The sequence below is a fragment of the Pithys albifrons genome, chromosome 18 (genome assembly GCF_047495875.1).
Source record: "Pithys albifrons albifrons isolate INPA30051 chromosome 18, PitAlb_v1, whole genome shotgun sequence".
Taxonomy (NCBI): Eukaryota; Metazoa; Chordata; class Aves; order Passeriformes; family Thamnophilidae; genus Pithys; species Pithys albifrons.
This window is the reverse complement of record NC_092475.1, coordinates 9173837-9187288: the sequence shown is the minus strand read 5'-3', so window position 1 is coordinate 9187288 and position 13452 is coordinate 9173837. Positions and strand designations below refer to the sequence as shown.

Sequence of the window (13452 nt, the reverse complement as noted above, 5' to 3'; positions counted from 1 at the left end):
GAGAGACAGTAGCACAGACCGAATTCCAGCACTTCATCAGACTGCTGCTGTCTCTAGTGATGCTGGGTGTCCTCCAGACATGGACTGCACGTGGGAGAGGAGAAGGCATAAACGCAGCTTACACATCCTGAGGGGGAAGCTGGGGTTCCTTTTCTTCCTCAAACCCATTCTAGGCTTTGTGGGATCAGGAAACAAAAACAAAACAAATCCCTGCAGACACTAGAGAAAGCTTTTGTTTTGGTTCAACCTGGAACACTGTGAAGGATCATTGTGGATAATTATTTCCCTGGCTGCTTTGCTCTGTGGCACTGACAATCCAGCAGCTATTAGTGCAGTGATAACAGCACTGCTAAATCACCAGGCTGAAGCAGCTCCTCCTGCTGTTCCCTGAGCTGGTCCCTGTGTCCATCACCAGTCTGGGGCTGGGAAGGGTTCTGTGCCTGACACACTCACCAGTAAGACATTTGTTGACAAAACGGTGAGTTTGCTGTGGCGACTGGTTAACATTCCCATTGCAGGCTCCTTCAGTAACTGTAATGTTCAGGATGTGACTGAGGCTTGTATTTAAAAGGCCACCCAGCTTGATACTTATATTAAATATTTTTTCTAGCTTGTCTTAAATCTAAATGTTTTGATGGCCAGAGACATTGATTCTTTTAACTAACGTTCCATTTTATGTTCTTTTAACAAACTTCAGCATTTCCTTCTCCACTGATATCACCTCATGCATTCCTCTTGGCAGCTCATCCCTCTCTCTCAGCCTCTCTGGGAGCTCACTTAGTCCTCTATGTGGAAAAGACCTCTGTGGCTTCATGTATTTAATAAACAAAGGTGGGAGAAAGTGATCTTCTTACCCAAATCTGTGATAAACACCTCTCCATTCCCTGTGGTTTCATAACCTACAAATATTAAACCCATAAAACTTCTGCTGTTAGAGCTGGGTCAGAGACTGCATCTACACAGTGCAAGTGAATGTGGAGATGTGGAATGACAGAAGCCACAAGTGGTTTTGAGGGACTGGTACAGGGTTTAGGGCCTTCGGCAAAGGCAAAATTTTGAATTGCAAGTGATGGTGGGGAAGTGATTCCCATCTTTGCGCTCCTGCAGCTTGGCAAGGACCAGGCAGGAAGGTGCTCATGGCTCTGCAAAGCAGCCTGAGGGCTGACAAGTGCTATTAGAGATGGGGTATGAGTCAGTCTGACAGGAGCAGCAGTTATTGCTCAATCAGAAAGACAAAGGAGAGAGAAGTACTGCCACAGTACTAGGTTTTGCCCCCCTGAAGAATAAGAGGGTAGGCATTTTTAATACGTTTATAGGTGACGTTTGCTGATTTTTCCACAGAAATATCAACATGTAGTCATTGCAAATCCAGATTCAGATCCTGGAGCCTGAAAGGAGGTAGCCCTCTACTCCTGGGAGCAGGGACCATGTTGCCTTCTCTTGGCCAGTGTTATGCAAGTTGTCTTTTAATCAAAATATCACACAGGTGGACCAATGCAGCAGTTGTTCACTGACACAGGAGAGCATGAGGAGGTCACCTTTCAGCCACAGGGGTAAATTTTTCATAATAGAGGAGGAATAGGCTATTCTTCTTCTGACCTGTAAGTGTGATAGATGCTGCCTGCCTGCACTCCAGGCTCAGTCCCTCATGTCAGCAGTTGCCTCATATGGGCAGGAGCATCCCAAGTTAAGTTATCATTTCTGAGAACAGTTTTTTTGTGAACTGTCCATATTAACATTTTAATAGGTACATTCTTCAGACTCTGCTCCAAGTAGCTTCTGGAAGCCCTGAATAGCCTGAATAGCAAAAAAAAAAAAAAAATCTATCTGCAGTAATATACATTGGATCAATTTGTCGATTTGTTAAGTGAATGAACCAAACTGCATGGGAAAAGATGCTCTGTGCAGGTCTTGGGTTGCCACTTTCCCCTCACTCTTAAACCCCTATAGCTGCAGGCATTTGGCTTGAGCAAGGCCAAGGGAGCACAGGAGAGAATGCGTTTTACAAAGCCTATGAAAACAAACATTGTCATCCTGAGTGCCAAGGGATTCCCTGCCTTGTCTCATGTCACCAGCAGTGCTGTCTCCGGGCTGGCTGTGGGAGCCTGGTGGCAATTTGGATGTAGGAGAATGAGCCCAAAGTGCCCTTTCCCTCCTGCTGAGCCCAGCATTCATGAAATCACCTGCACACCCCCGTGGCTTCTCCAGGGCTGGAGGCTTCGCCCACAGCATCAAGTCAGCATGAAGTCCCAGTCTTTCCAGAGTTTCAATGGCTGTAAAAGGAAACTTTGGTTTGAGTGACCAAAGCTAAGCCTTTGCCAGAACTAGCAGGACTAGGAGCTGTGCTGTGAAAAATGTGCCTTTTGGGCACTGGCTGCATCACATCCTACGTAAATCACTCATGTCAATGCTCATCCCAAGGACAGTGTTCAGGGTAGGATGTGCCTGGGGTCTGGACAGCCATAGGCAGTTCCAGGAACAGCACTCAGGGTGGATGCGGTGCTGGAGGGACGACCTGGGGGGATAATAGCAGCAATGATACTGAAGGGAGACAAAAGCTCTGCATGCAATATAATGAAAGAATAAAACTCTGGCAGAACAATTAGATTGTAATTATGGGTTATTTCATATTCTGTGACATCTAAATATCAAAGCCATAATACTGTAGCAATAAGCACTTGGTAGAGCACCACGTTGCACACCTGATGAGCCCTGCCTGAGGGGAGCACACGAGCTTCTAGCTCTGTTTCTGCTCCCCTTCCATGCAGGCAGAGCCAAGACATGCAACAGGAAACATGAGACCACCTTCACCTGGAATTCAGGTCTGGGGTTCATGCTGTGACAGGGTGCCCTTCACCTTTCCCAAGAAATGCCTGTGCACTGACAGTACCTCCACCACAGGGGTGACAAAATGCTCCAAGTCCTTAGTCAGCACCAATCCAAACTCCCAGGAACCACTGGAAGTGGTGTCTGTAAAGTTCTTCATCACTGAACTCAACCACCAAACTCCATCACTGCACAACTGTCTAGGGCATGAAAGGACAGAAAGAAGCCTGACTAAAACTCACCTCTCTGATCCTGCTGCTGTGGGTGTTCTCCCAAAGATGTGGCTCATATCCACCAGCACTGATCCACTCCTCAGAGCTGCTACAGTTAGTCTGAAAGAACAGCGGGTGAAATTGCAGCAGCTCTTGCTGCTCAGCAGCCTCTTCTGCCCAATTAATGGTTTCAAATATTTTTTCAGGCTTTCCTGTGTGCACTGCTCATGGCAGTGTCCAGCCAGAGGACAAAGCTCTCTCTAATCTGAGATGAATTTGTTCTAATGCCAGAGAAAGTTCCTTCCTGCCATCAGCCCTGTCAAGAGCACCACACTCACCTCCTTTTTGTTTGTATTTTAAATTTAGTTTTATTTTATATTTTTATTCTTTGATTCCCCCAAAGCCCAGGACCACGCATGCAGCATCAGCTGCTCCTGAGAGCACAGTGGGTTTAGGCACCTATTTTTAGGAAAGGTCTGGATGGAACCAAAATTCCTCCTGTCCCATAGACACATCATAGTGGGGTTGTGAACTTGGAGTTGCTGATGCCCTGATAGTGCAGAGCACAAAGCACCAGGCACATGAAGCAATTTCTTCTCTCCCCTGGTAAAAGGAGAAGATGATTCATCCCATCCCAGCCAAGCCCTTGGCTTGATCTGCTCCTTCCTGTAATTCGCAGAGTTCCCAGTTCATCCTCTGGACAGCCCCGACATACTTCCTATTAATGCAAGAAGAAGCTTTCAGCCTTTTAACTTGGCCATTTCAGTTTCCCAGCCTACTTCAAAGGAAAACCTGGTATGTGAGCCATGAATCACCTCTGACTGGTAATACTGCTGGGCTTTTTATTTTGCATCTTTTGGGAAATAAATACACAGAATTAGCTTCTCTTCCCATCTCAGATACAAGGGCATCTCTCTAGCTATTTCCAGATAGGATGAGGAATTACAGAGAGTTGGACTGAAAAAGCATATAAGTAAGAAATGTGTGGAAACAAGGTACTTTCTTTCACTATGTATTTGTGTGCTTAAACCATCCCTTCTGGCAATTTCATTTCCTCAATTGCTCATCAGCAGAGAAATACAGAACTGCTTCTGCCTCAGTCCTTGGGAAGGGCTGTGAAGGGCTGGAGGTGAACTAACTCCATTTCCTCAGCATCTCCACAATGTACCACCCTGTGAGCCACCGGAGCTGCTTGCTGAAGTCACACATCTCAGGGCCTCTCTGAGTGCCTGAAGAGAGAGAAGTCAGTGATCTGCACAGAGTTCTGGAAACCAGGGAATGAGAAAGGTGCCTGGAGGATTGGCTTCTGTATCCACATCCCAGTTTTACCAGCCTTCTGGGATAACCAGTGTTGCTTCTACCTCATTTCAACTGTTTTTGTTGCAGGCTGAAGGCCTGTTACATCTAATTTGGAAATTTCCTGTTGTGAAATGTGAGGCATTGATTTCAGAACAAAACCCTGGCACAATCTGCATTCAAAAGAGCCAGGACTAGGAAAACTCTTGCTATGAATTGCATGCACAACACTATGAAATAGCTTTTATTTTCTTTTATTTGTGTTCATTAATACTTCCTTCTCTAAAGTTTGGTGCGTGGAAGTCTTGCTTCTCCATTGCAATTACAGTGCAAATACTATATATAGGAAAAACTCAATACAAAAGGAGTTTGCTTAAAAATCAGGAAATACGTGTGGAGAGAGGCTTTTGTTTGCTTGGCTGTCTGCTCTGGTAAATGCAGATTTGTGGCTGTTTTTGAGATCTTTCCTAGAGACTGTCTGAGCAGAATAACTTGCACTTGCTCCTCGCTATATTAAGGCCATCCATTCTTGCCTGCCAGCCAGCTATAAGCAGGAACTTAGAAAATATTTCACCTATGAAAAATCCAGTAAAATACACCACAAAACTCCAAGGGAATCAGGGACTTCAGGGTAAAAGCTGTCCCATGTGCAATTGTCTTTCTGAGCCCTGGGCTTATTGCACTCCTGGAGAAAAGAGCAATCCATGGGCCTTTCTCTCTTGTGATTTTCTTTGGCTAATTAAGAAGCCTCAAACCTTAACAAGTGCAAGGAAGCTCCCCAGCCCTCCAGAGCACCCCAGCCCTGCCTCTACCTCACTACACCTTTCAACTTCACAAATATCCCTACCTAGAAGCCAGATGTAGTGAAACCTTTCCCTGCAGAATGCAGTCAGAGACAGTAAGTAAGTTGGAGCAGCATTGACCAGCAGGCATTTTCCCCATGGAGGAAGTGGACGCTCAGGACCCACCTCGTGGGATCCAGACCCAGCACTGGGGTCTGGTGGGTGACAGTGACACAGGGCAAAGCCTTGGTCCCTGCATCCTCTTGCCTGTGGGACAAGAGGGATGTGCTGAGTGAAAGCGAAGGCAACGAGAACCACAATGAACAGGAGTGAGAGTGGGAGTATGGAAGGGCTCAGAGGAATGAAAATCCCTTAATAAATAACAAGGCTTGTACATTAGTCATACTTAATAAAAAAATATATGAATAAATTAATGTTGCCTGCTGGTTCATCTGTTCAGCATTTCTCTGTTGCACCATTAAGCAAACCCTGATGAGGCAGCTCAACTCTCCAGCATGCAGTACAGTCTATAATGGTAATGTTTGCTGTTTTGTCACACCTTTGTCTGGCTGAGGAACAACTCCTCTCAGGAGAGCAAAGCAATTTCCAGTAGCTCTTGCCTCCTGCCAGCTTCCCTGACTGGGGATAGCATCACAGCCCAATTCAGCACCAGGGACAACATGACTGATGTGCTGCACAAGCTCGTCCTTAATGCTCCTCTCCTGCCAAAAAGATAAGGAAGGAAAGTTTTATCCAAGGAAAAACTTTTTGAAAAGATGTTCTTGTTGGAAGGCAACATGCTGCTGAGATGGTTTGCTGGCTGAAGGGGCTCCTCTCTTCTCCCAGCTATTTTAACCCCTGACTCCAGATAATTTTGGCTACTCAGTGGAAACCTTTTTGCTTTCCCCCAAACAGGAGAGCACAGGGCATTTGCTACAGAAACTCCATGACAAAGACCCCTGTTGCTGTAAAGGCAGAAAGATACTTGGATTAATCATCACAACAGCAGGGAATTAAGAAACCTGGGGAGATGAATACACCGGGGTTTTCTTAGATAGATGCTTACAAAAATATAATCCAGACCTACTTGCTTCAAGTACTTCAGAAGCTGAGAAAATTTGGTGCATCTGGCAGCAGCTGCCACTTCACTTCCATAATTTAATCTCATTGAGGTTCATTATGTCAAATAATTACCTTATGAAGACTTTAATGGAAGAAAAGAAGAAAATAACAGAGATACTTGGGAGAAATTAAGCTGTGAAGTTGCTTTGTTTTTAACCTGGCATGGAGTTACTTCCCCCTCTGGCTCCTGCCCTTACAGAGGTGTCCAATCTGCGTCACTGTTAAAAATAACACACTTCAGATGCTGCCCTAGTGATGGATTTATTAATTTTGGATACAATTACATAGTTTCTGAATTTGAAACAACCCAACATTTAGAACCATCAAGTCCAACCATCACCCCAGCACTGCCAAGGCCACCACTAAACCACGTTCCCAAGTGCCACATCTACATGTCCTGTAAATCCTTCCAGGGATGGTGACCCCACCACTGCCCTGGGTAGCCTGTTCCAGTGCTTGACAAGCCTTGATGAAATTTTTCCTAATATCCAATCAAAACCTCCCCTGGCACAGCTTGAGACTGTTTACTCTCTCATCCTGGCACTTGTTACTTGAGAATGGAGACCACCACCCAGATTGATCTTTATTGGCTGCTCTCATCCTCTTCTTAAGTCCTTCAGCTATTTTATTTATATTTTATTTTGGGCAGCCATTTTGAAGATATTTTGTTAAGTTCTCATGTGCTGATTTCCACCACCACCCGTGCCCAGGATGTGCCTCTCATGATCATATTGGTCTTGAATTTACTTCAGCAGGCTGAAATGACACTTTCTTAGGTGCATAAACCATCTTCTAAATTTATCCAGTCTACCCAGGTTTCTATGCCTGAAACTGTAAAGAAAAACATATTGAAAATTAAATTAATCAAGTTAAATGAGTTTCTTTTCTTGCTGCCTGAAGGTATAACTTGAGAAAGAAAGGAAATGTGCATTTCTTCCAGCATGGATGTGGTGAGGAGGTAAATGTAAATGAACTCTTCCCCCACCCCAACTCCCTTGTATTTCCCAGTTAGCGTTGCCTAATGCTGCAGTCATGTTCGTAGTCCTATGAGCCATCTCCCACCATTCCTGGAACAGCTGAGTCCGCACCTTTTAGATAAGAAAAAAAAAAGAAAGAAAAAAGAGGAAATTTATCAATTTTTCTCAAATTAATGCAAAATGTGACACTTCAACTTTTTCTTTCAAATGTGTTTTTCATGGACTCCAAAAACTTCTCTAACTCTGGAAAATTAAATGTGTGATCCTGTTGCAGAAGCCTGTGCCAAGCCACTGCCACAGGTCTCAGGCAGTGATTTCCAAAATCACCCCCTTGATTTCCAAAATCACCCTTAGTTCTTCACACAGTTTTGCTCCTTCTCTTGCCTCCTGGCCAGCTTCTTGTAGAGGTAAAGCACTCGCTTCTCCTCCCAGCTCTGGAAGAAGGAGGCTGCGATTTTTCGGCACAGGCGGCGTGCGTAGGTTTCCAGGAACACAGTGGAGTAAAGGATGCAGAACAGCAGCCCCACAACGAGAAGTACGGAGGGGTTGGGAGGCACTGCAGGGCTGATCCTGCAGTGGGCGGAGCTGAAGATCAGATGATGGTGGTAGTTCTTCTCAAAATCCTGAAGTGGTAATTCCTCAGAAGGAAGCCCAAAAACTTTGAAAAGAAAGGGCAGGATCCCTATTTTAGCCTGAAATAAGGAGAGTTAAAAGGTAAATGGAATATGAACAAATGAAAATCCACTGGTTACAACAGAAATATCAGCCTGGGGATGTGGAATCACCTTATAGCACTAAGAAAAGGACATTGAAGTGAGAGTAACAGGGTGATGTGCAGGTGCTGAGTACTCGGCATGGTGAGACCCAGTGCCATCTGTCATCTTTATCTGCTGTTACAGAGATTATAACAAGTATTGACTGTCTGAGATTTATGGTGAAAGGTATCATCCAGGCAGCAGTATTAGTGGCTGCATATCTGAATATTAGAGACTTTTTCTAAGCCCTGATTATTTTCCTGTAAATCCATCATAAACAGGTGTCTCAGCTAAGGACCCTGAGGTTTGGGAGTGAAGCAAGCTGTGTGACAGAAGAGGGAGGCTAAAACACCAAACCGAAACTAGTCCAGACAAAGTATATTGAAATACAAGCTGGAGAGGTTTGTCAAAAGGATTGCACATGGTGACGAAAATCCACTGGTTCCATCGAAGCCAGCGAGTGGGGCTTTCTACTTTAAAAACAGCCAGTCAATAAGATGAGGAGACATCCTCAGTGTTCATCAGCTTCCCCCTTCCTTTTGGGCTTGCACTTGCTCTGCAGTGGGGGGACAGTGCCACAGGGACTCCCACTCCTCTACCTTGCCCAGGGAAGGGACCTGGAGACACAAGGATGTCTGACTGCCTGCTGCTAGCAGTGTCTTTGCAGCATGAGGCACTGTTTGTTCCCCTTCTCACTCCCAAGGAGCTGCAATTTGGAGCGGGTGCCTGCTGTTATTTGTTGCACTGGAAGGAGCAATTGAGGTTGTGCCTCTGCCTTCTCCCCGCCAAGCCTGTTGCTCTTCCACCCGGCTGCTGGGGAGGGAAGTTAGGATTGTGTTTGCAAATAAGGATACAAAGACTGCAATCCCCACCACCACCTCCTATGATGTGACACAACAGGGTCCCCGTGGAGGGCAGGAGAGTGGACCCCAGCACTTACCTTGTATTTGATGTGGAGGGTGACAGGCACCATGGAGAACTGAGCTGCCTTTCTCAGCGCAGTGTCTGCCACGCTGAATGCAAAGTGATCCATCACCATCACCACCAGCATCAGCATCAGGGGCACGGTGAGCAGCATGGCCTGCATGAGGCACAGCATCGCTTCTTCCCGGGACAACTTCAAGCCTGTTGGTCGGAGGAGGTTTTTGGATGGGCCCATCAACAGATGAGCTGCTTTTCTGTCCACAGCTAAATGCTCCAGGTTCTTGGTGATGTAAAAATTGTCAAAGCTGAGGTTGGTGAGATAGTTTTTCAAATACCAGATGGACTCAAAGCAGAGGTAGAGCACGGAGAAACCAGCAATCAGCCTGTTGCCTACTCGTACAGAGTCTTTGACCAGTACCTCAACAGACAAAAAGTCCCTACTAATTTTCTCACCAGCAAGGCCCATTTGTTTGTATATCAAGGGGGTGTTCTGAAGCAATGCAAACTGAAAACGTCCATTCATAGGCCTATAAATGGTTGATGAATGAACAGTTTCTTGAATTGCATCCCCAAACTCCCGGGAAGCTCTCTCCAGCAGAGCAGTTGAGTTCAGAAGACTATCAGAGGAATTCTTGCAGATGCACTTAATAACCTGCAGTATGGTTTTAATGTTGCTTATGATGTTGGGTGTTATGTTCACCACTGCGATCATGATGCAGGTGGACAAGAGAAGCTTCCGGCCTTGTTTGGTACCTAACGTAGGCATGATCATACTGAAGACACAACGGGCAGGATGCACCAAGAAAAGGGTCAGGAGAAGGAGCAGACTGAAGGAGATGGACATTGCAATGGAGAAATGCCAGGAATACTCCAGGGAAGCAAACATCCAGTTGTAAAAGAGGCCTCCTATCACTGCTGTAATGCAGGAACACTGCAGAAACAAGGTCCACAGCTCTCTGCCATCTGCTGGGACAGGTTTGGAGTAAACCCACCATAGGTCTGCCATGATTCTGTACACCTTTGGGAACAGAAAGTCTTCACAGTAGACACAGGCTCTCATCCTGTAAAAAGAACAAGTACATGGGGGTTAGAGGAGGAAGTACATAAACACACTAAATAGGGAGTTTTCTTGAGATGATCACTCATGAGTCTTCATAGTGTCTTTCTCTGAGTGCCTCTGGTCTCACCCTTACTTTCCTGCTAAGCTGAGTAGCTGGTACTGAGATCTCCCCTGCGAGCAGCAGGGCAGGGAAGTTCAAGGCATTTCTTGAAAGATCAAGTACCAAGTACAATGCAACTGCTCCTTCTTTAATGCAAGCACAGGCAAGCATTGTGTTATTCTATTAAAACCATAGCAGTGTCATTCAGAGGGGTCAACTCATTGGCAGTGGCTGAATGTGCCTTGAGTGGTTCTTTAAAGGATGTTGGAGGGAGAAAGAGGAGGCTCCGGGCTGCTGCAGAACTTGTTAGACCAGCTCTGTATTTACAAGGTGTTACATGGACAAGTGGGGTTTCTGCTCTCCCTGCCTCTTAAGGGGAGGCCAAACACAAATCTGCAGGTTTAAGTGCAACAAATAGAACTGATCAGAGAAAACAGTTTCATACTGAAGCTGCAGGGCCAGAAGAAATCTCCAAGGACAAGAATTTGGCCAATACAGACAGAATGAAATGTCCCATAAAGCTATTTAAATGTCTAATGGAAACAAACATTTGGGAAAGAATATAATTTCTCAGGCCTTGCATCTGGAGTGACTCTCGGGAGACCAGAAAACCTGGTGGGGAGAAGAGCCTGTCCCCAGCCAGGCAATGCTCATCTACTGCTTGACAGCAGCCTCAGCTATCCTTTGAGGGAGAGTTTTGACTAGCAAAGGAGGTTTTCAGTGGAAAAAGACTGTACAACAGTTATTAAGACACAGGGAAAGAGAAGGATTAAAGAAGACACTACATACCCAGCAGCAGTGAGGTACCTCAGATGTGCTTGAAACCTCTCCATACTCCTGTGCCTTACTGCTCTGAGAGAGAATCCTGGATGTGGCAGTTAGGAGAGGCAGGATAGGAAACCAAGGCAGCACCAGAGAGCCAGGACTCAAAAAAAAAAAAATGATTATTCAGATCAGCAACACTGGCAAAGCTGGTGTGTGAAGCCAGGGAAATAACACCATTTTGGAACAGAGTCAGGATGCACAGCACTGCTTGGGCTTTACACCTCTTCTGGTCTTGCTGTTGTTGCAGAGAAGGCTTATTTACATGACACATAGCTGAAAAAAATGAGTCAATAACATATGGGCTGACGAAGATGGAACAAGCATCACAAGGAACGTGGGGTGTCACCATCCCTTGTTGGGCAATCAGATGACTACTCCTCACTGCCCATCAGCGAGCAGCAGGGCTGGAATCTCTCTCAGAGTGAAGAGGAGCTTTTCCTCTTTCAGACATCAGTCATGGCACAGAGGGCATGGCAGGATCCAGCAAACCTCTGCTTTGACAGGCTGCTTCTCCCTGCTGAGACTGTGTGCAGGGTTCACAGACTGCTTCAGGGCTCATCTCATCATCCTAGCAGAGGAAGATGAACCTTCAAACTTGAAGTTTTCCCAATTCCCTATAGCCAGCAAATCCACTCCAGAGAAAACCCAGCCATAGTCAGGATTCCCAAACTGTTGAGAAGCTCCCAGATGTACAGAGCAGGAGGTGCAGTTCCCACAGGATGAACTCTCCTGGCTCCCAGGATGTGCAGGGCACAGAGCTCCAGTCCCCAAAATTGCTCACCAGATGACAAGAACCAACCATGGTGTTTACTCCTCACTTACAGGCTCGTGGATTTACAGGAGCCTTCCCTGGCTCTCACCAAACCTGCCCCTTTGCCAGACACTCCCACACTAAGCCATGACTTGTGGGCAAAGGTGACACAGCTCATCCAGCTGAACTCATTCCTTACAAGGGACCTGCTGTCTCATGCTGAGCTGAGCCCTTCCTCCAGCTGGGAACCACTGGGCCCCCGGGACGTTCTCATGCTCCCCTGGGTGGGAAAGGGCAAAGGGCTGGAGGTCAGCCCTGTCCAGTCCACCCCTGGAGACAAAGCACGTGGGGCTCTGCCCTCCAGAGAGAGGTTGGAGAGCAGCACCTTCCCCAGGGGACATGGCCAGACCCCAGGGCAGCAGCATTTGTTGGAAGACAAGGAATAACGAGCACAACAGACAGAGCAAACCTCTGCCTCCCTCCTCTGCCCTTCCTGCAGGCACCAGACAAGGTCCCTTCTGCCTTTGCTGCTCCTCTCAACAACTCTGCTTTGCAGTTAGAGCTTTTGTTTTTCCTGTGTGGCTGGTGGAGCAAAGCTTTCCTCCTGGTGCCCTGGAGCACAGAGGACGAATAAGAAACTCTGACTGGCTCCAGCCGGGAAGAGGCACCAGCCAGGCGGGCAGGAAAGAAAGTGCTGTTTGTTTGGAGCATCCATAGCAATTGCTTGCACAGGCCATGAATTAGGGCTTGAATTCAATGTGCAGCTATAAGGGACTAACACAAAAGGTCCATAGCTAGATCCTGTAAGGCTCATCAGCTTCTTCTAAGACTAAACTTTCTTGCTCTACTTCAGAGCAAACTGATACTCACATCAGCCCCTGGGACCCCATCCAGGCTACACAGGCAGCATTCTGGGACAGCAGAAAGAAAAATTTAGCAATAGGCTTTAAAGAACAAAACCCCTTCAAGTCCACAACATTGTGGTGAGTGTTTTTCTGAGTCTGCTACATCATCTGGCAAAGGCACCTGAAGTCTGTGGGGAAACTGAGCAGTAACTGGCAGCATCAACAAGTGTTTACAAAGTCAAACTGAGATTTTTTTCTTCTGCCTCAACTCAAAATTTATCCCTGCAGCCTGTGTTACTAGAGAGACTAGATGTAGGATATCTTCCATTTTATACCCGCAACTTATCCTCTATAGCAGAGTGCGTGTTCATGGGGATACCCAGGAAACGGCGGGCAAAGGCTGGGAGCGGAACACGGGCAGGGCAGGACCGCGCAGCGCAATGAAACAACTCTGACATCTTGTGGTCACACGCTGCTCAAGGACCTCGAGGTCTGGATCGTTCCGGCTCAGAAACTAAAGTCTGTGGGTAGGAGAGTTTTAAGGAAAACTGAGGAAGATTAGGAGAAACGCTGTGTACACCCGGGATTCTCCGAGGTGCCTTTTCCTGCCCCGTGCCGTTCCCAGGTGGTATCAAGGGACTTTCCTTTCTTGACAAGATCCAGTCTCTGTAAAGCTCAAGCTTTAAAATTTTCCAACATCATCGATTTCAACTTTTTCACACTAAAGGAGACAGAGCCCCAAATGCCTGCAAGCAGCTTGCTGGAACTGTGAGGCAACAGAGGGTTCACTGGCATCGCAGCCAGGAAGCAGAGTCTGGCTGTACCTGGACTAGGGATGGGGACTGAGTTTGTAGCCACCAGGACAGAGGTTTTAAATCCAGTTTTGCTTTGCAGTGTTCAAGGTGGGGCAGTGCTGAGACACGTGCAGGTTCAGCCTGCTATGACAGTGTAAGCCCATGGTGGTGACAATGATAGGA

At 46.6% G+C, this 13452-nt stretch overlaps 1 protein-coding gene across 1 annotated transcript; it reads right to left on the bottom strand.

Annotated features, from left to right (window-relative positions):
- Positions 1 to 6489: 6489 nt before the first annotated feature.
- Positions 6490 to 11760, bottom strand: OCSTAMP (osteoclast stimulatory transmembrane protein). Its single transcript, XM_071572793.1, has 3 exons — positions 10844 to 11760; positions 8911 to 9955; positions 6490 to 7907 (listed from the first exon to the last, which is right to left on the bottom strand). Exons 1-3 carry the CDS (start codon positions 10885 to 10887, stop codon positions 7566 to 7568), a joined length of 1431 nt encoding a protein of 476 aa, XP_071428894.1. The 5' UTR covers positions 10888 to 11760; the 3' UTR covers positions 6490 to 7565.
- Between the last annotated feature and the right edge of the window lie 1692 nt (positions 11761 to 13452).

Excerpts from the sequence above, each read along its gene's own strand:
- OCSTAMP (XM_071572793.1), bottom strand. The coding sequence starts at position 10,887 with ATGGAGAGGTTTCAAGCACATCTGAGGTACCTCACTGCTGCTGG. Across the intron at positions 9,956-10,843 it reads AGGTACCTCACTGCTGCTGG|GATGAGAGCCTGTGTCTACT; the intron begins GTATGTAGTGTC and ends TTCTTTTTACAG. Across the intron at positions 7,908-8,910 it reads CCCTCCACATCAAATACAAG|GCTAAAATAGGGATCCTGCC; the intron begins GTAAGTGCTGGG and ends TCCTTATTTCAG.